This window comes from Podarcis gaigeae (assembly GCF_964106915.1).
Source record: "Podarcis gaigeae genome assembly, chromosome: 1".
In the NCBI taxonomy this organism is placed as follows: Eukaryota; Metazoa; Chordata; class Lepidosauria; order Squamata; family Lacertidae; genus Podarcis; species Podarcis gaigeae.
This window is the reverse complement of record NC_139678.1, coordinates 80,696,578-80,708,888: the sequence shown is the minus strand read 5'-3', so window position 1 is coordinate 80,708,888 and position 12,311 is coordinate 80,696,578. Positions and strand designations below refer to the sequence as shown.

The following is a 12,311-nucleotide window of genomic DNA, read 5'->3' as shown; positions in this document are numbered from 1 at the left end:
ACAGGTTGACCGTGGCCCAATCACCAACTTTCAGCTTAAACTACAATCACAGGCTTGTTGTGAGGATATAATGAGGGAGAAGCTCATATACACCACCCTGAGCTCCTTGCAGAAAAGCTGAGAAACTCATGCAACAAATAAATACCTCCATGGCACAAACACAGCCACTGATCCTCTGCCTAGCATCCTCACCTCTGAAGCAAGGATGACCTTGCTCAAGTCTCTCTACAAACGTATTTTGGCACAGTACTTTTCCACCACAGACTCTTCCCATTTTACATGCAGAGTCGTGAGGTTTCAGAACCTCTGAGATCCTGGAACTGAGGGATGAGAATCTTACATTTTTTAAAGGGGAAAAATCTACTTTTCATAGTTACAAAGAGAACATGCCTGCAGCATGTGCCATGGTCATAAACCAAGGAAAAAATAGAACCTCATTTATCTTTAAAAAGGGGAACGTGTGTGACATAAATCTAAATCTCACGGTTTGAAGTAATCTGACTCATGCTTTTTTAAAGTTGGTAGATACGGGGCTGAGTTTAAGGAGAGTCACAGAGACTTAGGTAGAAGCTGTGACAAAGATAAGGACAGCCTGGGTGGAGGCTGCTGTTAGTTGCCCTGATTCCTATAGGGCTTTAAAACATAGCACGGCAGTAAATTTATTAAGCTTAACCCTGAGATGATGGTTAATTGTTTCTATAGCACAGTCAAACATTTTTTAAAAAATGTTACTTAAGCTTGCAACCTACTTAGGCTGCAAGAAACATTTCAACTATTATTCTACTTAATGTGAAGACAGTTCTGTGCAGGGCTGGGAGATATATTGATATATATAGTCGAAAATTGAAGTTCATATTGTGATAATTGTTTAATAATATTTGAGTTGGCAGTTTTTCCATTGTAGGCATGAAAATATGTGTATTAGCTGGTCAGCCTATGTACCCATAGAAGAGGAAACACCTGAACTATTCTTCATACAAGAGGGATAGCCAGTCAGCAGCCCACAATTTCTCTCTAGCCCCATCTTAATGTTTGCACCCCACTCCTTCATCTCAAACCTGACAGTCACCTCTGCCTTACACACAACTTCCAGTGTGAGCTCTCATTGCCCAGTAGGACACTTGCTATGTTCTTCAGATAGAGAGGGGGAGACAGACTTTACACAGCAAAAATCTTTGGATGCAATGATGTCATAGTGTATGTGGGTGTTCCAACTGTTGAACAGCTTGGCTGGGGAGCACCTGGCTCACAGACGACAGTGCTACATCATACATGTATCTTTCATACATGAGGCAATCAGCATATATAGCAGCTCTGCTCAAAGGCACCCAAAGTGAGCTCAATCTGGTTCTTGCAGCTCCACATCAGACCCAGCACCCATTTTTATGTTGGTATGAGCAGCACCCAATAGGCTGGTAAACTGCTTTTCTTGCACTGCATTATGATTTCCTTCTTGCTGAAAGTTGGGAGTCCAACAATATCAGGAAGGCCACAGGTCCGTCCATGCCCACCTCACCGCCAATATTGCACAAATGCTTAAATGTCTCTAGCTACTCTCCTCCTGATTGCTACTCTGTTGTATATGCACCAGTTTGTACATTTATTAGACACACACACAAGATGGTCTATGGTAAGAGGTGGTGAAGATTCTCTAGCGATCCTGGATTTTCTGCACATACCTGAGCAAAACACTTGGTGAAGCACTGGTGCTCGAGTTATGGGGGCATATTGACAAAGGAGGAATGCTCTGCTTATGTGTTTTGTCAGCCCCTTATAAATTGTTTTTAGAAGACTACAAGGGCATGGCTTGGGTTAAACTGGGTGGCTGCTGAGGGAGACAGGGAATAGTGCTTGTAGATTTCATTTGAGCCTTCTGTCTCTTGCCCAACTCAATCAAAGTAGCAGGCCTATATTTTGAAGCCTGTCTTCAGAATGGTGTGCAGCTTCTTCTGACTCTGAACTACTGCGACAAGAGATGTTGGTGCAAGACTGTGATTATAGAATTTCTAAGGAGGTGGGGACACAAAAATCCAATTCTACATGAGATGGACAGGAGGGCAAGAATAAAATACAAGCCAGTTATGATTCTGTGGGATTCTGTATTCTTACTAGAGCAGTCAAGTACAACATTTTCCTATTGCCTAGAATGGACTCCATATGGCTCCAGACAGGGAGGACTTCCTGTCATACCTGCTCTGGAGCTTCCTCCCCCTGTGTGTGGCCAGGTAGATGGGCATGACCCTAGCTGACCGGATAAAAAGGACTGGTCACGCAACCATCTCTCTCTTCGACTCTTACTCTGTTACTCTTACTCTTGGACTCTCCTGACTCTTAGCCAGCACATGGCTACACCTTCAGATAGGATGGAGCACACAGGAAGGAAGTCTGAGATGTAGCTCAGACTCCTTTTCACTGTAACCACAAGATAAAGCCTGCCTTCAGATTACTGCTGTGAATGGAATGCGAGTAAAACTTTATTCTTACTTTTAAAGAAGACTGTGTTGTGTTATTGTTATTTTAAGAGGGAAATAAAGGGGAAACTTATCAGGAACAATCCAGACTGGACAAGCCAGACTGGATTGCTTAATTAAAGGATTCTAATGAATCATCAACTTGCTTCCAATAAGCTGCAAAGGGAATGGGCCCTGCTGTTTACTCACTAGTGTGAGTGAGGAGGGATAATATTCTTTCCTACCTTCCTTAACATTCCCACATTCTCACCTATGGCCTCCTCACCATGTTTGAAGCCATTCATATATGGGGACTATAGATTCCTAGCACATGTCTTAAACTGACCCCACCATCCTTATCCTAAGACCTTAAGGAAGGAGCCCTGCTGGATCTGAACAGCAGCTCATGAGTCCAGCATCTTCTTTCCCCAACAATGGCCAGGAATCTCTCACTAGCAGGGAGAACGTGGAGATTTCATGTTAGTTTGTTTTTTAACGTGGGGGGGGGCGGGAGTAGATGTTCACAAAACTGGTCATTCGCCTTCTAGATGCGAAGCTTAGCACTTATGCTCTTCCACTTTCCCATAGCTTGCTGCTTTTAAAACACAATCCCTAGAGGGCAACTTTCTTGCCTGATTTTATACCATCCCACCCCCCAAAAAAATTCCTCTTTTGCTGTTAAATACATTCTAAGATATCGTAGCCGAACCCCTTGGGGCCTGAGGGGTGGCAGCAATATTATCAGCATCTGTCTTCCTTTCTCTGGTCGCTTTGCCTCTCTCTAGCAGCTTGAGCGCCAGGTGGGATGAGGCCGTGGGAGCTTCGTCCTGCGGCTCCGTCCTCGAGTTTAAATTTGTCAGGCTGACCTCACCTGCTGCACGGGCTGGAGAGAGGGCGAATGGGCGGGGAGCCACGCCGCGAGAGCTATTCCGGGAGACAGCGAGCACCTGACAGTAGCAGCAGCATCGGAGGAATTTTACAGCCAGTGGGCGGGATCTAGACGAGGGACGAGAAGGGGAAAGGCGGCACTCTCCGTGATGCAACAGTTCCACCCAGGAATATCCGGGTGCAGGCGAGGGGCCTCCTCCTGCCCGGCTCCAGGCAAAAGGATCCCTGCCTGCAAATGTCTTTTTCTCTTGCTTTGGTTAGTTCAGAGAAGGGGGGGGGGGGGAGATCGAGCCCAGACCGAACGTGGTGATAAGGCGGCGATCAATGGGGCGGAGTAAGGCGTTGAGTTTAGCACCCAGGAATTAGAAAGCGGGGAGTAACAATAGCAATGGGGCGTAGCGGGAGAGCGAGATCTGAGGTCCGCCATCACCAGCTCTACATAACAGCACGAAAGAGATCCGGATTTAACTAGGAAGCGGAGGGAGGGAGGGTGTAGCAAAAGGCGGCGAGGGCTTTTAGCGCTGGGGTCACTCGGAAGCCAGTTTTGAGCAACCGTGTTTGTGCGTCCACACGCGCGCTGGGGGGGGGGGGAGTGTATGCGCCGCCGCTGCTAAGAGAGCACGTTGGGAGCGGCAGAGGGCGTGTCGCTCGGCAAGGCAAAAAGAGGACCGATCATTCCGCGCCTGCACCGCAGGCTCCGCCCCGGGTAATTTTGCCCACGAGTGGAGCAGCGCCACCGGGAGAGGGAGCGTGTGCCGCGCAAGCCCAGCAGCGGCTCGCTCTCTTTCCGCAACCCTTTGGCTATTATTTCATCTTATGTTTAACCAGCCCAACTCCGAGCCTTCAGGCGTCGCCTTCCTCCCCATCCTCTCGCTCCGGAGTCCCCCGACACTTGCTCATCAAGAACTCGTGCCTTTTCTTCAGCCCGGAGACCGAGAGGAAAAGAGGCGCACATTCTGAAGGCGCCGCCGTGCTCATTTATTTCTCTCCTCCTGAGGAGGCATTGCTCTTCGGCTGCCGAGCGAGGGATTCTCAGACAACTCTTGAGGCCGCGAAGGGCGATCAAGCAGAGCGAGAGGGCAGAGGCTCGCGAGGAACCGCCAGGCTCTCTGGGCACACGGGGCTTTGCCACATGGGGAACAGGGTCTGACTCTTCCCTTCCTGGAGCCCATCAGCAATCCCTTGAAGTAGCAGGAGGGTGGCCTTGGCAAGGAATGGCCACAGACTCTCTTAGCCCGGTAGTAAAAGGAAGTTCACTGAACTGAAAGCAAAAGAGGGGTGAAAGAGTGGGGGTCTCTCTTCCCCTTGGAGGTAGGAGCCTCAGACTCCCATTGCCTGCACCTTTGATCAGGCATACCACAAGATGCCATTTTGCAGTCGTTTTTTCCTCCCTCATCATTTTCTGCAGCTAGCGCAACAATGAGGCCCATCATACACTGTCCTAATAATAATAATAATAATAATAATAATAATAATAATAATAATACAGTGGTACCTCTGGTTACATACTTAATTCGTTCTGGAGGTCCGTTCTTAACCTGAAACTGTTCTTAACCTGAGGTACCACTTTAGCTAATGGCTTCCCGCTGCTGCTGCGCCACTGCCGCGCAATTTCTGTTCTCATCCTGAAGCAAAGTTCTTAACCCGAGGTACTATTTCTGGGTTAGCAGAGTCTGTAACCTGAAGTGTATGTAATCCGAGGTACCACTGTAGCTGATATTCGCTCAATCTGCCACAGGCCTATCCCTCTTCTAAGAGTGTGTGTTGTGCAGTGCGAGCCCACTTCTTATTCAGCCTTACTTAATACACACACCTCTGTTCCTGCAGCCTCAAGATCCATGAAGACATTGCCTGCTCTTTAACCACATTTTTGTCCACACAACCAGGGCAGTTCAATGATGAATACAGAAAACACTTCTGTAATTTGCCACATACTGCATATAACTACTTGGGAAGTTGGTCATTAGTGTCACCCTGCTTAGCAGAGAAGTGTTTGACCAGGTTTTGGCACTTGATAAAAGATTATGGGGAAGTCAGGAGTGATCAATTTCCCCTCACTTCTCTGTAGGGTAGCACAAAGGACTGAAAAACCAAAGTGGTTACACACCCAACATGGGAAGTTACTATTTGAAAACGCATAATCTGCCTTCCGCTGGGAAGTGGCTTTTATTTCAAGCCTTTCTAATAAGTGCTGCTCTTGCAGAGCAGTGTTTTCAATTGCACGGAAGAATTCTCATTCAATGTGAGTAAGTCTATAATAAACAGTAATCATACCTTTGGGGGCAATAGCTAACTGCTTTTTTGGAGCCTGCATAACCCAGTGGTGAAGGCAAACCAGTCATCTAAACCTGTTGTCTCCAGCCCACTTTGCAACTTGGCATGGCCATGTTGAAACCACTTTAGAAAGCAGGCAATGGTTTGCCTAATGGCAACTTGTGTTCAGATGTCTCCTTTCCTGCTTTTCTTGTTCTCCAAAAAGGTCCTTTAGGGATAGCCCTTCTTGATTCAATCACACAGCATATCTGAAAAGCTTCTTTACACTCTAGCCTTTACCTCTCGTTTAACTTCATCCTTCCCCTTACTGCTGGTATCTGTATTAAACTTTGGTTTTCTCTTTAATCATAATTAACAATGCATCACACAGCAATCCCTTTTATCCAGGGGAGACCTAATCAGTTTATAAACCACAGAGGAACCAAAGTGACACCATTTGAAGCAGAAGCCTTGTGAACAATGTTAAATCTAACCATTTGTTTTGTGGGAGTCTCAGAAACTGAAAGAGGGGTTTTAACTAAATGTGGTATGTGCTTCAAGTTCCCACTCTCCACATTTTAACACTTTCTACACACACACACACACACACACAGGCCTTTTTCTTCATGCGTGTTAATCTTTTAGCTCTACCCCGTTTTATGCTTTCTTTGAATGGTGCTTCCTAGCTGTCTCCTTTCATAACCATTGAGAAACAACTCCTTTAAAATCCTTTCTAAATCACACTACTTTCACATCTTTTTCTGAACTATCATAGACCCACTTTTTTGCTGCCCACAGGTAAGTTAGTTGCTGTTTTGTTTATATAGTGCAGGTGTGGGGAACCTGTGACCCCTCAAATTAGAACGTCCACCATCCATGAATATTACGGTAGCTATGTTGGCTGAGGCTGATGGGAGTTGGAGTCAAACTGTTTCCGAAGAGCCACAGGGTTAGCAAACTCCTACTGCAACAGCACTTCACTCAAGCCCTCCACCCCCTTTTGAGGAGGAATTGTATCATCATTTTTTTTCACATTGAATCTTTACTGACTGAAGATTCAAATTCTTTCAGAGCCAGAATCTTATTTGTTGCTTTTCAGAACACACCACAGCATAGTAATCTGGAACTCTCATGCTGCATATGCCACCTGGACCATATTTCTCTAGGCAAATGCTTATCCTGCTCTCCTGTACAGTGGTACCTCAGGTTAAGAACTATTCGTTCCGGAGGTCTGTTCTTAACCTGAAACTGTTCTTAACCTGAGGTACAACTTTAGCTAATGGGGCCTCCCGCTGCCACCACGCCGCCAGAGCACAATTTCTGTTCTCATCGTGAAGCAAAGTTCTTAACCCAAGGTACTATTTCTGGGTTAGCAGAGTCTGTAACCTGAAGTGTCTGTAACCCGAGGTACCACTGTATACACCAATTACCTTGTATTTCCTCCAAAGACCAGTTGGGGGTCTCACTGCATAGGACTGGTCAGCCTACAGGCTTCTGATTTAGCCATTATTATTGACAGGATGTTTCAGATGATTCCTTTTATTCAGATCACATCATACATACAGTCTTGTAGCATGCTTGTGAAGACAGTTTGATCTTAATTTTCACCCACTTCCACTGTGACCCCTAAGCATACCTAGGAGGACATTCCTAAGCAATAAGCATGCTTAGGACTAAAGTGCCATTTCACATAGAGAAAGCTCTGGAACTTCACAAATAGCCACAAGGATGTAGCAAAGAATGATCGCATTGGGAATGTTTGCACAACATAGTCATGGAATACAGCAAAATGCACAAAGAGTGAAGATGCTCTAGAGTTTAAGCACAGGAACCTGCCTCATACCCAGTCAGGCCAGTAGTCCATCTAGCTCAGTCTACACTAACTGGCAGCAGCTCAGAAGACATGCTGGCAGAAGACATTTCCAGCTCTACCTACAGGTGCTGTGGGTTGAACCCAAGACCTTCTGCATGCAGATGCTCTACCCTGAACTGCAGTGCTGCCCCACAGAGTAGGACCCCTCAATAGTCCCAGTTAGGTCTGATGAATGTCTTGGCATGAAGGGCGCTTTTATGGCACTCCTTTAAAACTAAGTGCAGGAACACTTAGGATAGTGTTATTACTTAGCCAATAGGAGGTGCAGAAGATTCTGGAGGTGTGCCAGATTGGGGGGGGGTTGCATTCATCTGTTGCTGCTCTATTAGTAGGATACTGGTAGAGGAAAGGAAGACGTGCGTCAATGAGATGTGGTGGGGAAGTCGCAGAAACTGCCAACATAAAGCCTTTTTTAAAAAAATTGGGTAAGTGTATGTCAGTTAGGATGTAGAAGTGATCTCAGCTTTCAAAAGCAGCATATGTGTTGACAACCAAATGCTGAGGACGAACAAACGTAATGCACACGAGCCTCCCTGGAGGTACCTGGCTGGCTGCTGTGAGTAGATGGAATGCTGAGAACTGCGTTATGGGCTTAACCCAACACAGCAATTCCTTTGCCAGGCCTCCACGTCTGGTCAATGTCTTGACTCTTAATAAGTAATAGCTGCCCATGCATTCCAACCAAGGTCATAAAAGAAGAGAGAGGGACCGAACAGCCATGCTAATATATTATTGTACGGTGCTTGTTGGTGCTGTGGAATAGCTACGGCAGTGTCCTCCCTTTGTAAGTGGTCATTGGTGGGGGCAGGGTAAGGGCAAACTCTCATTAATGCAGCTGGGTTCAAAAAAGATCACAGAAATGCAAGTAAAGTGGAATGAGACAGTTCATCAGGCTAATTCATTTGATGCTAATGATGGGGCTAAACAGAAAGAAAGTGGACAGGTGTGGAGCAATGGAAGTCTGGAATAGTGCTGGAGTGTGACTTTATCAGAGCACAAAACTTTCCCAATCCACATAATAGAGATGACCTTTATCATTTATTTATTACATTTATATCTTGCCCTTCCTGCTAGGAGCTCAAGAAAGTGTACACGATTCCCCCTTGCTCCCCAGTTTTATCCTCACAGCAACCCCATAATGGTTGGTCAGGCTGAAAGAGTGTGACTGGCCAAGAGTCACTCTGTAAAGTTCATGACGTGAGAGCTAATTTGAACCAAGGTATTACCAGTGCTCTAACCACTACATCACACTGCCTCTGTAATAAAGTATCTACTCAGCAAGAATGTAAGTGCTATGATCTGCAGTAATGGGAGTATCTCAGCAAAGAAACATGAACAGGAGTAGGTAGCTTGATATACATCTCTGCTTCATATACTGTAGATTACAGTGCAGCTGTGAAAAATAAACTATTGACAGTAGGATGGTGAATGTGAAAAATATTCTGATGGTACTGTTCTTTAGTGGACTTTCTTGAAGCACTGTGCGCAGTCTTGGCTTTTCTATTTTCTAATGCGAGAGGAAAGTCGATTTAGAGGCCTACGAAAGCTGAGCTGAAAATAATACAGCTGTTTGGATTGGAGGATTGCATGCATTAATGGCATTAACAGTGAATGCAGTAGAGGATGGATGCCATGTGTTCTCCCTACCTACACTTGTACAAAAGTGGAAGAAATAAGACAGCAACCTTCAAAATACTAAGAGAGAGAGAACATTACAAATGCAGTACTGTACAATTAGCTCCTGGTAATGTTTGTCACAGGATATCACTAAGGCTCATCGTTGAATATAACTTTTAAATTAGAGCATAAGAGGAGCATTGTGGGCTCATCTAGCCCAGCAATGTTTTCCAATAGAGATCAGAGATGGGGAACCTTTGCCCACCCCCCACCCCCAGTGTTGCTGGGCTACAGTTCCCATCATCCCTGACCATTGGCCATGCTGGCTGGGGTTGATGGCAGTTGGAGTCCAACAATATCAGGAGGGCCACAGGTTCCCCATCCGAGTTGGATACTTCTGGGAAACTTATAAACCGCATGATCAACATCCCTCCCATTTGTCCCAACCACCTGGTATTCAGAGGTGTACTCCCCTGGCACAAGGGCATTCCACCTATAGCTGTTGGCAACCTATTATTGCATCTGCATCCTACCTTTTCTCTGATGTGCCAAGAAGGCAGCATATCTGGCTCACCCTCCACCTCCCTTTTTCCCCCACCTGTGAGGCAGAGTAGACAGATTGGCCCAAGATTGGCACAGCAAGTGAGCTCTGTGGGTGGCAGGTAGGGGTGAACCAGGGTCCCCTAGACCCAGTCTCACATTCTACCTACTATATCATGCAGGAATATCTGTCCACCTGAGCGTATCAGATACACAGGCTTCGGCCACTACACTGAGGAGGTAAGAAATGAGCTTCTTTTTAGTCACAGTGAAATCATGTGAGATCCTCTGGAGAAGTAGATTCTGGCCACACTGTGGGAGGCTTCCATTAAATTGAATGGGACAATAAATGCTGCTTTCACAAGTTAAATTAGGTTTCTTGCTTGCTCGCATAAACCTTAGGCTTCTGCTAGATATGTAAGTGGTTGCTTGACACTTTCTCAGAAATCTGGCCAATGCATTAACATGATCATACAGGCTTAGGAAGGGGAAGAAAATAACTATTCCAGGTCCGGCATCTTCCTGGATCCTAATAAATCATCGCTTGATCTAGCACCGAGGCTCTGAAGGCAATGCCACATCCACAAGGAGCTTGTTCAAGGCTGTCACTTAAAGGCAAGACACACACCCTCCCCATACACATGAACTGCAGTTTTTCTCTACACACAAGGCAACAGAGAAAGTGTAGGCTTTCCACAGTCTTGATGCCACATGTCCCTGCGGGATTGTATCATCTATTGTAAGTACAGGGCCAGAAGCTGATTTGATAGCAATTCCAGAATATAAAATGCGAGAGAGATATATATAGTATGTGCTGCGCGCATTTGTGCACACTGTGCTCATGAAAGCTGCCTGTTTACCGCGTTAGATCAGCAAAACAAACCACCCCGGCTACCTTCCCTCCAGAAAAGCAAGTGTTTACGGGCGACAGCAAACGTGTTGATGGAAGAAGGAGCTGCCGCTGCCGGCCAGAGAAGCCCGCGCGTGTATCTGGGAGGCAGGCGAGCCTCCTCTCATCCCGCCCGGCCGGGAAGCCGGTGGGCCGCGGTTTCGGTCAGGTTGCAGCGCTTTCACTTGCAGGAACAGCAGGTGCCTCGTCGGTCGCGGCGGCTCCGTGGGGCAGCGGCTCGTGACTCATGGCGAAGAAGAGAAGCGGCGACCCGAGAGTGACTTTTGGGGGAGAACTAGAGGCAACTGGGAAACTCCGCGAAGTCCAGGGAAGAAGGGAGCAAGAGGCGGAGGGGAGCAGGAATTAAGTTGTGGGGTGGGGGGCGGAGAAGAAAAGGCGCAAGGCGTGGAAGGAAAGCGAGCAGAGAGCGGGGGCGCCTCGCGCCAAGCTCAGCCTTCGAGAGTCCCACCTCGAATCCCCCTCCCGCTGCCCTCAGGCGCCGCCAGTCCCCGGAAGCGACGCCAGCCGTGGGGCTGGTTCCTCCTCCCCTTCGGGTGCCCGAAGAGCAGGAGGCGACCTCGGGGTTCTCACGAGAAGTTCCACTCAAGGCTGCGCCCGCCAAAAAGCCCGCTGCGCCCTGTTAGTCCCCGCGCAGCCTTCCTCAGCTCCTCGGACCAGAGACCTCGCCGCCTCAGGACTCGCTTCCCGCCACCGCCCTCCGGAGCCGCAGCTGCTAACACGTTCCTGCCCCCCCCCCGCTTTGCCTCCTTGCGGGGTGCCGACCCCCCTCCCCCCGTTTCCCCGCCCAATCAGCCGCGGGCATTCTTCGCCTTCTTTTCTCCTCCTCCTCCTTCAGGTGCGCGGAGCAGCGCCGCGACCTCCGCCTCTTTCACACACAGAGACACATAGGCGCTCACACAAAGACGGCGGTTCTGCCCACTCGCAACCCGGAGCAAGCGCTCGGCGCTGCCTGCACAAGGCAGGCGGCGGGGCGGCGGTCCTCTTTGCCCCGACCGAGGTGCGAGGGAGAAGGGGCTCCTCCGCGCTTACCTTTGGCCGCCTCAGGGTCTAGGTACATCTTCTCGGCGGCGCGTCAGCCCCGCGGGCTCCTCCTGACAAAGTAAATCCCTCCGGGGCCGGTGGGTGTGAGAGATGGGGCGGGGATGGCTGCCTGGCTTGTAAGTCCCAGATCGTGCGAGGGCGACGGGGCTGCTGCTGCTGCTGCTTCCTCCTCGCTCACTGCCCAGCTCCGACTCGCCTCCCCGGAGCAAAGACCATCAGACGCTGCAAGGAGGCGGCGGAGGGAAGAAGCCACAGGCTGCTGGCGGCCCAAGAGTGACCTCCACAAACAGGTTGGAGTCCCAGGCGACGGGCGGCGAAAGAGCGGGAGCCGCCGGCATGAGGAGAGCAGGCGAATGAATGGAGCGAGGCGCCTTAGTGGCAGGGGCTCGCCCTCCCGCTCCTGGGCTCGCGGACTGATTCTCGTCCACACAGGAACATGCCAAGCCTCCCGAGCCCTTCCCCTCCCCTCGATGTGTGTGTGTGGTGCGTGTGTGCGCGCGCTCTCCGTCTGGCGCGCGCCACGAGCCTGCGAGGCTGATTGCGCGCGCGTCTTGCGCTCGCCTCCCCTCAACTCGCGTCCACTTGCTGCTTGCTGCTGGTGGGAGAGGGAATTGCAAGGCGGGCGGCTGGCAAGGCGCAGCGCGGAGCAGCGGCAAGCCACAGCAAGCGGCGCGAGAGACGGATGCTCCTTTCGATTGCGTGCGCGTCCTCAGCGGATGCCGTCGTGCTCCCCGCTCAC

At 49.0% G+C, this 12,311-nt stretch overlaps 1 protein-coding gene across 2 annotated transcripts in view; it reads right to left on the bottom strand.

Moving 5' to 3' along the window:
* Window positions 1-12,095, bottom strand: part of SYT7 (synaptotagmin 7) — a 218,510-nt gene extending 206,415 nt beyond the window's left edge. Inside the window, exon 1 of one of the 2 annotated variants that reach the window (XM_083699296.1) lies at window positions 11,561-12,095. In XM_083699296.1, coding sequence (XP_083555422.1) covers window positions 11,561-11,588 — 28 coding nt within the window. In that variant the 5' untranslated portion in view covers window positions 11,589-12,095. The remainder of the gene's footprint in view (window positions 1-11,560) is intronic. The other variant, XM_083699292.1, reaches the window with a different exon arrangement.
* Window positions 12,096-12,311: the final 216 nt, after the last annotated feature.